The sequence below is a fragment of the Pongo pygmaeus genome, chromosome 2, assembly GCF_028885625.2.
Source record: "Pongo pygmaeus isolate AG05252 chromosome 2, NHGRI_mPonPyg2-v2.0_pri, whole genome shotgun sequence".
NCBI lineage: Eukaryota > Metazoa > Chordata > Mammalia > Primates > Hominidae > Pongo > Pongo pygmaeus.
Genome location: NC_085930.1, coordinates 112,201,769 through 112,216,392, shown reverse-complemented (window position 1 = coordinate 112,216,392; position 14,624 = coordinate 112,201,769). Strand labels below are relative to the sequence as shown.

Below are 14,624 nucleotides of genomic sequence, written 5' to 3'. Positions count from 1 at the left end.
TATGAAGGAGTTTCCTTTTAAAACATCCCTGAATATCCACCTAATCACTTGTAGTCAAAAAAAAGATTTTCTATTATTCTGAAGATTTTTAACTCATGATCCTTTTTTTGGTCTACAATTTACAAGAAAATCTTTTAAAGATTGTCATCAAGGTATCCTGTAAGAGTAAGTATCAACTACATCTCAAAGAATTACAAAAATCTACCACTATGGAAACTGAAATAAGAAACTGTGTTCTCTGAAAAGAGACTTACTAGAACAGAGAGGAAAAGACAGGAGAAATACATTATTAGGGATTATTTAAATACATAACAATTATTTACTGTTAATTTGGAATTATTATAAATGAGCTAATAAAAGCAGCTAAGTAATTCAAAGGCCATGGCTTTTTAATTAATCTACTGGCTTTACAGTTTGGGTTTAATACTTAGTAACTAATAATATTTGTTGAGGGGATCTTGGATTTATTAAATCATATTAGACAAGCTAAATACTTGACCAGCTTAACTGTGGATAAAAGATATCATTTATCATAAGGATGAATAACAGAGGCTATCCTGGGGTCTAGGGATTCATTCTTGGCTCTGCTACTGTGACTTTGGCAAGGTATCAAAACAGTTTGGTTTCAACTTTAGCTTCTGCGTCTATCCAAGCTTGGATGCTACCATTTGATATACATCTCTTGCAATTGTATCAGGATTTTAAATATAACAATAAATTCACCTTGGCCCTGTCACTTTCACTTGATCTAAATATCAGCTGACTCCATTGGTCAGACAGAGCATTAAATAAAACAGGCATAGGAAAGTACTCTATAAAACCACACCTCCTTCCTGCCTTACAGCAAGATGCTAAGTAAATACAGGTTACGGTTTATGGCTCATTGGCTTTTTCCATAGCCACTGAATATACCTCTATTCCTCAAAACCATCTCACAAGTCCATGGTATCAGTCATAAGAGAAAGCAAGTGAGCTTATGAGTTACATATGTATGTATATGTGTCTACAAACACACACATGCATGTGTATGTACACAAACCCTCAATCCATTATTCCTAGAAAGCTGACCCATCCTGCTGAGGGGGAACTGGAGAGCCACCTCAGGACATGAAAAGCTGCAAACTACTTGGCCAACCTAGGATGTGCCTAAGGCAAATGCTTTCCTTGGTCAGGAGTGGTTTCCCAACTAATGCTTGCTAAGTCTTTGCTTAGTAGTAGGCTCTCCTTCCTTCCCTGAAGATTTTGATCAAATTCTCTGTTCTTGACATTGGTCACCCAAAGATGACTCTTCAGAAGACACTCTCTATAGAATTATACATTCTTTTAAATAAGTAAAGACACAATAGAGGAAGATAAGAAAGAAGAGAATGAAAGGGAAGCATGAAATGGAGTAGGGCTGCTCAAGACACAGGAAACAGATCCTCTACCTGCAAAGCCAGCCGTACAATACCGGAGGTATAGGTCAGCATGCTGTGCAAAATATCAAGCAGGGAAAAGAGCAGTGCAGCTGCCATCTCATTGTTGTTTTTATTGTCCACATCCAAGCACAGTGTGGCAGTTTCAGTGAGCAGGTTACAGATGTGACTGACAAGTCCTGAGGGTGAAAAAGGAAAAGAAAAAAACCTCATCATTAAGTATACAAATGTGTCATATGAACCAAAAAGAGAGGCATTCTGGCTCTATGTTGCATAAACCCTAAGCAATACTTAAACTATACTCTTATCAGATTCACTGAGGAAAGTTGTTTAAAATGCAGGTTTCCAGGCCTCACTCCCAGAGAGTCTGCTAAGGAGTCAGGGATGGGGCTTAGGAAAATACTTGTTAAAGAAGTTCCCCAAGTGATTTTGATGCAAAGGTTCCAAACCACAGCTTGAGAAACACCATCCTACATGGGCAGGCTTCACCGGGTCTGATGACTCCCTGGCACTGAAGGAAAACAACTGTCCCCCAGATTCTTGTTTGAAGGCAGTTTTCTTTAGTGCATGATCAAGGGCCACAGTGAACCCAGTGGTCTGCTCTATCTAGCAACTGGGTGGTTTCAACAATGCAGTCCAAAAATGTCAGATAAATTATAAGAAATTTGAAATTTAGAAATTACCAGGTGCCATCCCTTTGTCTCTGCAAACCTCATGTTAACAGTGTGGTTGATCTTTACTGATGTTTAGTTTGATATAGTCTGTTACAATAAATACATTTTCACATTTTGGGAGTGTTAGTGTTTACATTAAATTGACATTTTTATCCTATTATATAGTGTTACCCTTTGAACTGAAATACAACAAAAGTGAAATTACAACATGAAATAATGTTATAAACCTAAATGATGAATGAGGACTTTGGAATCAGTAGAGCATAAATTCAGATGTTCTAAAAAAAAAAAAAAAAGGTGAATTTTCAAAGATAAATATTTTACACATGCAGATGGGGAAAAAGCATGGCAAGGAAGTCTGATGTGTATTAAAAGCTATATTTTACTGGACCTGCAATCTATTTGTCCCTACTCCAGATCATCCACTGAATGGAAACTCAGCTAAGCACAGCCATGTAAGTTTTGGCATCTCTTCTATACAGTGCACCTTGTCACTTCCAGCAAAACAATCCAGTCTTACTGACAAATGCGAAATTATCACAAAATTATCAGATTACAAAAGTGAACTAATTTTGTCACTAAAGGCAGTGACACAGAATGACAGACGCATCAAAGTTATACCTCCTGTGGCAAAAAAAAGCATAAGTCTCACACAACTGCCAAGATGCTTATAAAAACAAAAACAAAATTGAGTTTCAAGGCTGAAAATAAACATGCTTGAAAGTAGAATGAATTACTGTCAAAATGTCCTTATCAAATGATAAGGTCTGATAACCCATATAATCAATGATACATACTGCAGAAAAGCAATTATTACAGCATGTGCATTACACCACCAGGCATTCTCCTTAGAGTTACAACGCATCACCCATGTACAGATAATGAATCAGCACTTGGCATCTGTGAGCTGTAGATAGAAGGGCTTGAAAACATAGTATTTGGTAAACATACGCTGCAAGAGAACAGGTTTTTCATTTGGGGGTTCCTGATGACTTTGTGACATGTCACACAGATGGTCAAAGGTAAAAGGGGTAAGTACTGGTGGAGTCCAGTTCTGTGAGCAGCAAAGAAGGATACGGTTCTTTAGGAGGCAGAGGTGGGTCCCAGAGCACCCATCTACATACTGCTTACTTCAGCGTAAACAGTTAGTGGGCATCAATGTTCTTGTTGAACTTCATTCAGTCTTCAAGGAGTGCAAAGAATGAATGCAATCAAATCCCTGCTGGGACAGAAAGTATTTCGTCTACTGTGTAAAAAACAGACAACAAATGCCAAGCTCTGATTTTACACACTGAAGTCACCAGCTCCCAAGGGAAGGTTCTCAGATAAGATTAGAAATGAAGTATGAGATTAAAATATTTCTTCACAACAGTGATAACGCCAGCAAAACCCATTAATATGATTTTAAGAAGCTGATCTAAGCCATATTTTCAGTGTTCTTCATAGCCAGAACTTTCACTTCAGGGTCAAAATGCATGTTTTTCATGTTTAATTTTTTTATTATGAAAACAAAGTCATGAGACAGTTCAGCAAAATGTACCTTCATTACCCTTTTCAACAATATCAATACTGTGTCTATTTTACCTGTCTTTTCAAAAGCATTTTAAAGCTAATACCAGAAAACATCTTATTTCTCCTGTAAATACTTCTGTATAACAGATGAAGACTCGTTTTTAACTACAATACCATTGCCACTTTTAAAAATTAATGTATTTTTATATACTCCTCAACTGTCTCAAAACTATCTTTTTACAATTAGTTTGTATGAATCAGGATGCAAAGCAGCTCCACAAATTCCATTTGGTCATGGACCTTAAGTCTCCTTTAATTTCTAATAGTCCTTCCTCTACTTACAATTTTTTATGCCACTTATTTGTTGGATAAATTAGAACAGTTTTCTTGTAGATTTTCTCATAGAACTGTTCCTATATCCCTACATGCCCTGTAAATTGGTAATTGCACCTACAGACTTGATTTAATTCAGGTTCAATTCCTTTGGCAATAATACCTGGGGCTGGGTTCTTTGGATTTCCTGTTGCATCTTATCTGGAAAGACATACCATTTGTCTTAGTTATGTTAAAATTGATCCATGGATTCAAGGGTTGTTATTTGGAAAAGGAAAAGCAAGATAAATGTTTATTCTTTCCTGTCATTTACCAGTTTCAGAACAATGATTTTGGAGTGCTAGCAACTACCAAAGATAACCAAGGTGTGAAGTGGGAAGGGTAGAGGAAGATAGAAACTACCAAAAGTTACTAATGCGTTCATTTTGTAGCATCATTGTGAACATGATGCATTTTTAAATAATATATTTATGGGTTTCAATTGATTTCAATCACTATTCATTTGTATGCTCAATATGTTCTATCTTTGGCCACTAAGAGCTCCTTGAAAGTATCCTTGCTTCTGCTATAAATAATGTGCCCTGAGTTCATATTATAGAATTCCTGCTTCTGACTGGGCATTAGACACTTCTCCAAGGAGCCCTGGTTTCGTTCAATGAGAATTTGTACTTAGAGACCATGGTCTGAGCACTCGGGGTGTTCATTGCTACTGAGTCACTGATTCAGTAAACAGAGATAGTTAAGTATCTATCTCTTTAAGAAAAATGAGTTCATGCAGATATTTCTAATGCCAGAGTCCAGAAACAGACCCACAATTATACAGTCAGGAATTCTTCAGAAAAAAATCCTTTTCAACAAAAGGGTAAGGAAAAACTGAGTATCCAAATAGGGGGAAAAGAGAGATCCTTGACCATTACCTCACAATATACAAACACTAATTTCAGATGAATGATAGATCTAAACATACAAGCTAAAATTATAAAGGTTCTAGGAGAAAATGTAAGAGAAGATTTTGCAGCTAGGTAGGCAAGATTTCTTAGGATCCCAAAATACCTGGTCTTTAAAAATTGGATAAATTAGACTTCATTAAAAATTAAAGCTTTTGCAAATCAAAAGATACTACTAAAAAAATAATAAATAAGGAAGCCAAAGAATAGGAGAAAACATTCTTCTCTCTCTTTTTCTACATGTATATATGTATGTGTGTATATATGTGTGTGTATATGTGTATGTGTGTGTCCAAAAACCTGTATCCAGAATATACAAACAATTCCCACAACTTGATAATAAAAGTACAAATAATACAATTTTTAAAAATGGGTAAAATATGTGAATAGCCAGTTCACAAAAGGTGTAACAGTCAATAAGTATATGAAAAGTGTTCAATATCACTATCATCAGGGAAACGCAGATTAAAATCACAATGGGATATCACCACACATACATATAAATAATTATAATCTAAAAAACTAACACAAAATGTTAGTAATGATGTGCAGCAACCAGGACTCACATATATTACTGATGAAAAACAGTTGGCATTTTTAAATAAATCTAAATATACATTTACCATATTATCCAGAAATCTTACTCCAAGGTATTTATCCAAGTAAAATGAACACATATGTCCACATAAAGATTAATTAGAGCTTTATTCAAAATAGTTCCAAACTATGGCCAGGCACCGTGGCTCACACCTGTAATTCCAGCACTTTGGGAGGCCGAGGTGGGCAGATCACTTGAGGCAGGAATTCGAGACCAGCCTGACCAACACGGTGAAAACCCATCTCTACTAAAAGTACAAAAAATTAGCTGGGCATGGTGGCACACACCTATAATCCCAGCGACTCAGGAGGCTGAGGTAGGAGAATCGTTTGAACCCAGGAGGCAGAAGTTGTAGTGAGCTAAGATTGTGCCACTGCACTCCAGCCTGGGTGACAGAGCACTACTCTGTCACAAACAAACCAGAAAAGCCCCAAACTAGAAATAGCCCAAGTGTCCATCAACAGGAGACTAAACAAATTAAGATATAATCATATAGTGGAATATCACTTAGCAACTAAAAATATCAAACACTGAACTTTACAAGAACATAGATGAATCTCAAAAAAAAAATGCTGAGAGACAGATTGCAAAAATTAAAGAATTCTATGAAATAAGTTGCAAGAACACATTTATTTAATGTTCCAAAGAAAACCTGTCTCTATTGATTGGGGTCAGAACAGAAGTTATTTCTAGGAGAGGGGAAGATGGAACTTTCTAGGGTGATAGAAATGTTCTATACTTTGATGGGGTGTTGGTTATAGCAGTGCATGCATTTTTCAAAACTAAATATAAGATTTGTACATTTTACTGCATATAAAATATACTTAAATTTAAAAATGCAGGGTTAAGAAAAAACAGGTTGGGACAAACTAGGGAAATGCTTAAGGAAGATAAATGAAGCAGTATGTGCTGTCTTCACTGGGTTAATAGGAGAATTTACTGAGCACTTGCTCTTTTCCTGGCACTATACTCTCACTGGAAGAAATGCGGAAGTTAGTTTCTAGGTAATTTTAAGTTAACTTTTAAGATATGCTGAGTTTGATATAACAAAGGAGCATTCTAAGTGCCAATATTCAAGGGAGATTAAGCCCTAAAAACTAGGGAACAGTTAAAACTAAAAGACAACAACAACAAAAAGAAGCAAAAGATGGTCAGAGAGAACAGAAAATTTCCCAAAGGACAGTCAAATTTAGAGAGAAACAGAATCAAAGACTGAGGGCTGAGTAAGTCCCAAACAGGGGCAAGGATTTACAGAGGAAATGAAGGCAAAGGTGCTAATATAATATAGTAGGAATCACGACAATGTAAAGTAATGGATATCAAGGAATAACTAGAATTAAAAAGAAAATGGATGCCAAGAATGTCTAGTTGGATGTCGGCAAAAATAGAAGAATAGGAGGTCTTAGGTTTCCACACGTTCCACAGAAAGTTCTATCAGCAACTATCCACAGATATGAACACTCTGGTGAAATCCTCCAAAATTGGGAATAAGCCTGAGTCACCTGTGTGGCTTATGGAACTTTTCCACATGAAAAGGGTAAGACAAACGGTCTTATTTTGACTATACTACCTTTCCTCCTCCCAGAGGTTAGCATAGTGCCACAAAGAGAGGATTCTCCAGGAACTGGGGTTTCTACAGAGGGAAAAGAGAACCAGAGGTGGACAACCATCTTCTCTAACATCCTGTGGCACTTTCCAGAAAGCCCACTCCTATCTTACATCATGGGGAACACAGGGGAAAATGGTACCACTAGACCAACTGGGATTAGGCAGAAACAAAGAAAGAAGGTGTAGTAGAAAGCAACCAGGACATAGATATGGTGTTAGCTTTGTGTACCTGTCAGCAGCAGTGCCCAATCAGTGGTACCAGCTAATAGCCCATCCAACTTGAAAAGCTGAGCTAGTCACTCCAGAAGTGATCAAAAGTTCTACCTAGCTTAAATCCCTACACAGTCAGCCCCCAGGACCAGCCTCATACCTAGCCCCAAAGCCTCACATCCAGGGAGTGAGACAATCATCACAGCAAATTTCCACAAAGAGCAGAGGCTCTATTTATCACACCCAGGAGTTTAAACAGCACTCAGTCAAGCTTCAAAGCTCACCTCAAGAGCCTGCCTAGACAGAGAGACAAACCTCAACTGTGCATTTCTAATGAGCATAGCAGCTGCTCCCAGCCATTCCAATTAGCATCCTGATCACAGCCCCTCCTGCAACCCTGTTCAACTACTGAACTAAAATAGTAAAACTATCTGGCCAAAGAATATACTCCTGTGGCCCAGCCCAATGATGGGCCAACTGTATTTCTGGAGATCAACCAGTGATCTCACTGGATAGAAGAGCCCAGCCAGCTGCCTCATCAAAATTGAGAGCAAAGGCAGCAGCCCAGCCATCTAGAGAGCCCAAAGCAAGCTCTGCCTGCCCAAGCCATTAAAGCTGGCCCATCTACAATAAAAGCTAAATGAAAGAGTGAAGGTCTACCCCTGCCAAAAAAAAAAAACTTAAAAGCCTAAAAGATGGCTATCTCCTCAACTGCACAAACACCAATGCAAGAACACAAGAATTACAAAGAATCAGGAAATCATGATATCTCCAAAAGAAACTAAGAAAGCTCCAACAATACACCCTAAAGAAAGGATCAAATTTTATAAACAGAAATACTAGAGACAATACTGAACTGAAAAATGCAAACAGGAAGCTTCAACATCAGGCTCCCTCACACTGAAGAATCAATGAACTCAAAGATAGAACATCTGAAATTATCCAATCAGAGCTGCAAATAGATAAATAAATAAATAAATAAATAAGAGTGACAAAAGCCTACAAGGATTATGGAATACCATTAAGAGACCTAACCTAGGCATAAGAGGAATTCAAGAAGAAATAAAAAAGAAAAAAAAAACAAAGTATTTTTAAAGGAACTAATGGCTGAAAACTTCTTTTAATTTAGGGATAGATGCCAACATTCAGGTAGAGGAAGCACAGAGGTCTCCAATCAAAGTAAACCAAAAGAAGAGTTCACCAGGACACATAATCAAATTATGAAAAATCAAAGATGAAGAAAATATGCTAATATGCTGAGAGCAACAAGAAACACATTGCATCCAAGGGAGTCCCAATACAATGTCAGTAGATTTCTTAACAGAATTCCTGCAGGGCAAGAGAGTGGGATGATTTATTCAAAGGGCTGAAGGAAAAAACGCTGCCAAACAAGAATACTTTACCCAACAAAATTGTCTTTCCAAAATGAAAAAGAAAAACTTTCCCAGACAAACAAATGCTAACAGAATTCATCACCACTAGGCCTGCCTTACATGCCTGGCTAAAGAGAGTACTTTAAGTTAAACAAAAAACCATTAATAACATAAAACACACAAAATCACAAAACTCAATGGTATAAGTAATACAAAGCCATATTCAGGATACCTTAGAACTCTAATTGTGGCATGTAAAGTGGTTTTACTCCTAGTATGAGGGTTCCAAGGAAAAAACTAATAATAATGACTATAGCTAAAATAAACTGTTAATAAATGCATATTACAAAATGATGTAAATTCTGATATCAAAAACATAAAATGAAGGGCAGTAAAATTGTAAAGCTGTATGCAAAGTTAAGAAGTTAGCGGCTTGAAACAGACTGTTATAAGATGTTCTATGTAAGTCTCATGGTAATCACAAAATAAAAATGTATAGTAGACACACAAAACAAAAATAGAAAAGATTCAAAGCATATCACTATAGAAAACCATCAAACTGCAAAAACACCAATGCAAGAACACAAGAATTACAAAGAATCAGGAAATCATGATAATAAAATGACAGAAGTCCTTACCTATTGATAATTACCTTGAATGTAAACAGATTAAATTCTCCAACAAAAAGACATAGAGTAATTGAATGAATTAAACAAACAACAAAACAAAAAAACCACAAAACTAGACCCAACTATAAGCCGCTTACAAGATACTCACCTCATTTTTAAGGACACACACAAACTGAAAGTGAAGGAATGGAAAAAGATATTCCATGCAAAGGGAAACCAAAAGAGGGCAGGGATACTTCTATTTATATAAAACAAAACAGACTTTAAACCAAAACTACAGAAAGCAACAAAGATGTTATATAATGATAAAAGGGTCAGTTCAACAAGAGGATATAACAACTGTAAATATATATGCACCCAACATCAGAGCACCAAAATTATATAAAGCAAATACTGAAGGATCTAAATGGAGAGACAGACTGCAATACAAGAATAGTATGGGACTTATCCCACTTATAGCAATGGAAAAATCATCCAGACAGAAATTAGTAAGAAAACACTGGTCTTGAACAACACTTTAGACCAATGAACTAACAGACATATGCAGAACATTCCACCTAACAGCAACAAAATATACAATCTTCTCAAGCACACATGGAACATTCTTCAGGATAGATTATATATGAGGACAAGTCTTGACATGTCTTCACAAGTATTCACAAATTTAAGAAGACTGAAATAATAACAAGTACCTTTACCACTAGGATGGTATGAAACTAAAAAATCAACAACAGGAGTAATTTTGGAAAATTGACAAATACATGAAAAACAACACGTTCCTGAACAACCAATGAGTTAATAAAGAAATTAAAAGGGAAATTTAAAAAAATTGAGACAAATGAAAATGGAGATACAAAATTCTAAAACTTACGGGATACAGCAAAAACAGTTCTGAGAAAAAAGTTTATTGCAATAAGTACCTACATCAAAAAGAAAGGTCTCAAATAAACAACTTAATGTTATATCTCAAAAAAAAAACAAAACAAAACAAAGAACAAGCTAAGCTCAATTTTAGCAGAAAAATTAAAAACATTAGAGCAGAAAACAATGAAATAGAACTAGAAAAGCAATACTAAAATAAACTAAAACTTGTATTTTTGAAAAAAATAAAAATTGAGAAACTTTTAGACTAAGAAAAAAAAGAGATGACTCAAATAAATAAAATCAGAAATGAAAGAGAAGACATTAAACAGAAATACAAAGAATCATAAGAGCTATTGTAAACAATTAAATGTCAAAAAATTGAATAGCCAAGAAGAAAGGATGTATTCCTAAACACATATAACCTATTAAGACTAAATCATAAAGAAAAAGAAAATTTGAGCCGGGCATGGTGGCTCATGTCTGTAATCCCAGGATTTTGGGAGGCCAAGGCAGGCAGATTACCTGAGGTCAGGAGTTCAAGACCAGGCTGGCCAATATGGTGAAACCCCATCTCTAATAAAAATACAAAAATTAGCCAGGTGTGGTGGTGCATGCCTGTAATGCCAGCTACTCAGGAGGCTGAGGCAAGAGAATCACTTGAGCTCAGGAGGTGGAGGTTGCAGTGAGTGGAGATCACACCACTGCACTCCAGCCTGGGTGACAGAGTGAGACTGTCAAAAAAAAAGAAAAAAAAAATAGAAAATCTGAACAGATCAACAAGAAGATTGAATAAATAGTAAAAAGTCTTCCATCAAAGAAAAGCCCAGGACCTAATGGCTTCACTGTTGAATTCTACCACACTTTTAAAGAAAAACTAATACCAATCCTTCACAAACTCTTCCAAAAAATCGAAGGGGAAATAATACTTCCAAATTCTTTTTATGAGCCCAGCATTACCCTCATACCAAAGCCAGACAAGGATATCACAAGAATAAAAAACTAAAGGCCAATGTCTTTGATAAATACAGATGTAAAAATACTCAATAAAATGCTAATAAACTGAATTCCACAATATATTAAGAAGTTCATTCACTATGATCAAATGTGATTTATCTCTGGCATGCAAGGATGGTTCAACATATGCAAATCAATATCACATAAGAATGAAGGAAAAAAATTATATAATCAATAGATGCATAGAAATAATTTGACAAAATTCAACATCTTTTCATGATTAAAAACTCTCAACAAATCAATGTACCTCAACATAATAAAGGACATAGATGATAATAAGCACAGGTAACATTACATTCAATGATGAAAAAATAAAACATTTTCCTCTAAGATCCAGTGGAACACAAGGATGCCCACTCTTGCCACTTATATTGAACACAGTATTAGAAGACTTTACCAGAGTAATTAGGCCAGAGAAAAAAAGAAAAGGCATCCATAAGGGAAAAAGTGGAATTGTTGCTGTTTGTCAACAATATGATCTTGTATATGGAAAACTCTAAAGATTCCACCATATAAAACTGCTAGAACTAGTAAATACAGGCTGGGCACAGTGGCTCACACCTGTAAACCCAGCACTTTGGGAGGCCGAGGCAGGAGGATCACTTGCAGTCAGGAGTTCAAGACCAGCCCGCCAACATGGTGAAACCCCATTTCTACTAAAAATACAAAAATTAGCCATGCATGGTGGCACACGCCTGTAATCCCAGCTACACAGGAGGCTGAAGTGGGAAAATCGCTTGAACCCGGTAGGCGGAGGTTGCAGTGAGCCGAGATCGCACCACTGCACTCCAGGCTGGGCAACAGAGTGAGATTCTGCCCCCCCAAAAAAAAAAAAGAACTAATAAATACAGTTAAATTGCAGAATACAAAATCAACACACAAAAATCAGTAGCATTTCTATACACTAACAACAAACTTTCTGAAAAAAAATCACTTACAATAGTTGTAAAAAAATACTTATGAATAAATTTAAGATGGTGAAATAACTGTACCCTGAAAACTGTAGAAAATTAAAAAGAAAAAGAAAAGAAATTAACAAAGACATGGATAAATGGAAAGATAGCCCATGTTCATGGATTGGAGGAATTAATATTGTTAAAATGTCCGTTCTGCCTAAAGCAATCTACAGATTCAATGCAGTAATCCCTAATAAAATTTCAATAGCATTTTTCATAAAAATAGGCAAAACAATTGTAAAATTCAAATGGAACCAAAATATGGAGCCCCCAAATGGCCAAGGCAATATTGAACAAAAAGAATGAAGCTAGAGACATCACACTTCCTGATTTCAAACTATACTACAAAGCAATGTAACTTAAAAAGCATGGTACTGGCATAAAAATAGACACATTGACCAGTAGAAAAGAATACAGAGCCCAGAAATGAAACACATTTGTAGCCAATTGACTCTTGACAAAGGTATCAAGAACATATAATAGGGAAAGGACTGTCTCTTCAGTAAATGGTGCTGGGTAAATCAGACATTCATATGTAGAAGACTAAAACTGGACCCTTATCCTCACCCTATATACAAAAATCAGTTCAAAATGGATTAAAGACTCAGACATAAGACCTGACACTGAAAAACCACTAGAAGAAAACACAGAGGGGAAACACATGACACTATTCTGGGCAATAACTTTTTAGATTTGACCTCAAAAGTGCAGGCAACAAAAGCAAAAATAGACAACTACATCAAAATATAAAGTTTCTGCACAACACACTCTGCAAAATAACAGAGTAAAGAGACAAGCTACAGACTGAGAGAAAATATGTGCAAGCCATACATCTGATAAGGGGTTAATATACAAAATATATATGGAACTCAACAACACTACAGAAAAACAGTCTGATTTAAAAATGAACAAGGAACTTGAATAGACATTTCTCAAAATAAGACATACAAATGGCCAAGAGATAAATGAAAAGATGCTCATCACCAGGGAAATAAAAATTAAAACCACAATGAGATATCACCTTACATCTGTCAGAACGATTATTATTAAAAAAAAAAAAGAAAACAAACATTGGCAAAAATGTGGAGGAAAGGGAACTCCTGTACACTGTTGGTGAAATGTAAATTAGTATGACTATTATGGAAAAGTATATGGAGGCTCCTTAAAAAAATTAAAAACAGAATTACCATATGATCCAGAAATCCCACTTCTGGGTATTTACCCATAAGATTTGAAATCAACACATTGAAGAGATATCTGCACTCTCATGTGCATTGAAGCACTATTCACAGTAGCCAAGTTATAGACTCAATCTAGGTGTCCATCAGCAGATAAAAGGATAAAGAAAATGTGGTACATATACACAATGGAATTTTATTCAGCCTTAAAAAAGAAAAAAATTCTGTCATTTGTGACAACATGGATGGACGTGGAAAGCATTATGCTATGTGGAATAAACCAGACACGGGAAGACAAATACCACATGTTCTCATATACATAGCATCTAAAACAATAAAATACAAAGAAGCAGAGAGTAGAATGGTGGATACCAGAGACTGAGAAGGTGGGCAGAATGTGGAGATGACGGTCAAAAGGTACAAAATCTCAATTAGATAGAAGAAATAAGATTTTTTTCTTTGACATATAATGCACAGCATGGTGAATATATTAATAATGTATACTTCAAAATCACTAAGAGTATACATTTCAAATATTCTCACCACAAAAAATAAGTATTTGAGATGATGAACATTTTAACTGCTTGATTTAATTATTCCACATTATATTCATAAATTACAATATCACTTTGTACCCCATAAATATACAACTATAATTTGTCACTTTACAATTTAAAAAATTAAAATTAAAAAAAGAATGTTAAACTGATATAATTCAAAACCTGAGAAAAGTTCACTGATTTGGCAATTTCCAGGCCACTGATAACTATCATTAGTAAAATTTACTAGGTACTGTGTACTGAAGTCAGACTTCAAGTTACCAGATCTTGCATGTTGCATTTTCCCACATACCATGTAAGTGTAGACATGTTTGCTTCCCTACTGTTTCAGAATTTGCCCAAAGAAGAAGTTAGGAAATAGGAAGGGAGGAGAGAAGGAAGGAAGAAAAGAGGAAGGGAAGGAGCGAAGGAAGGACGGAGAAGTGAGGAAAGGAAGGAGGGAAAGAGGGAGGGAGGCATGGGAGGGCAGGAGAGAAGGAGGGAAAAAGGAAGGAAGGGAGGGAGGGAGCAAAAGGAGGAGGGAGGGAGGGCAAGCAGGAAGGCTTAAACCTGGGTTTGCATAGGGCTGACACCACCAGTGGTCCATAACCCCTAAGGGTACAAAGGGAGAGGGAGCAACTGCTGCTAGTCTCCCACCTTACCTAGTGGGAATTGAAAATTAGACTACTAATGTTGGTGGAGCTCTGTAAACAGGCTAATACATTAGGCATTTTACTAAGTGAGGAAATAAATCTAAAAAGAAGCAAAGCAAGT

The 14,624-nt window shown here is 36.0% G+C and overlaps 1 protein-coding gene across 6 annotated transcripts in view; it reads right to left on the bottom strand.

Annotated features, from left to right (window-relative positions):
• ULK4 (unc-51 like kinase 4) overlaps positions 1-14,624 on the bottom strand; it is a 722,036-nt gene that overhangs the window by 214,005 nt on the left and 493,407 nt on the right. For all 6 annotated transcript variants that reach the window (XM_054482410.2, XM_054482411.2, XM_054482412.2 and 3 more), the window contains one exon: positions 1,428-1,594. In XM_054482410.2, the coding sequence (XP_054338385.1) occupies positions 1,428-1,594 (167 nt within the window). The remainder of the gene's footprint in view (positions 1-1,427; positions 1,595-14,624) is intronic.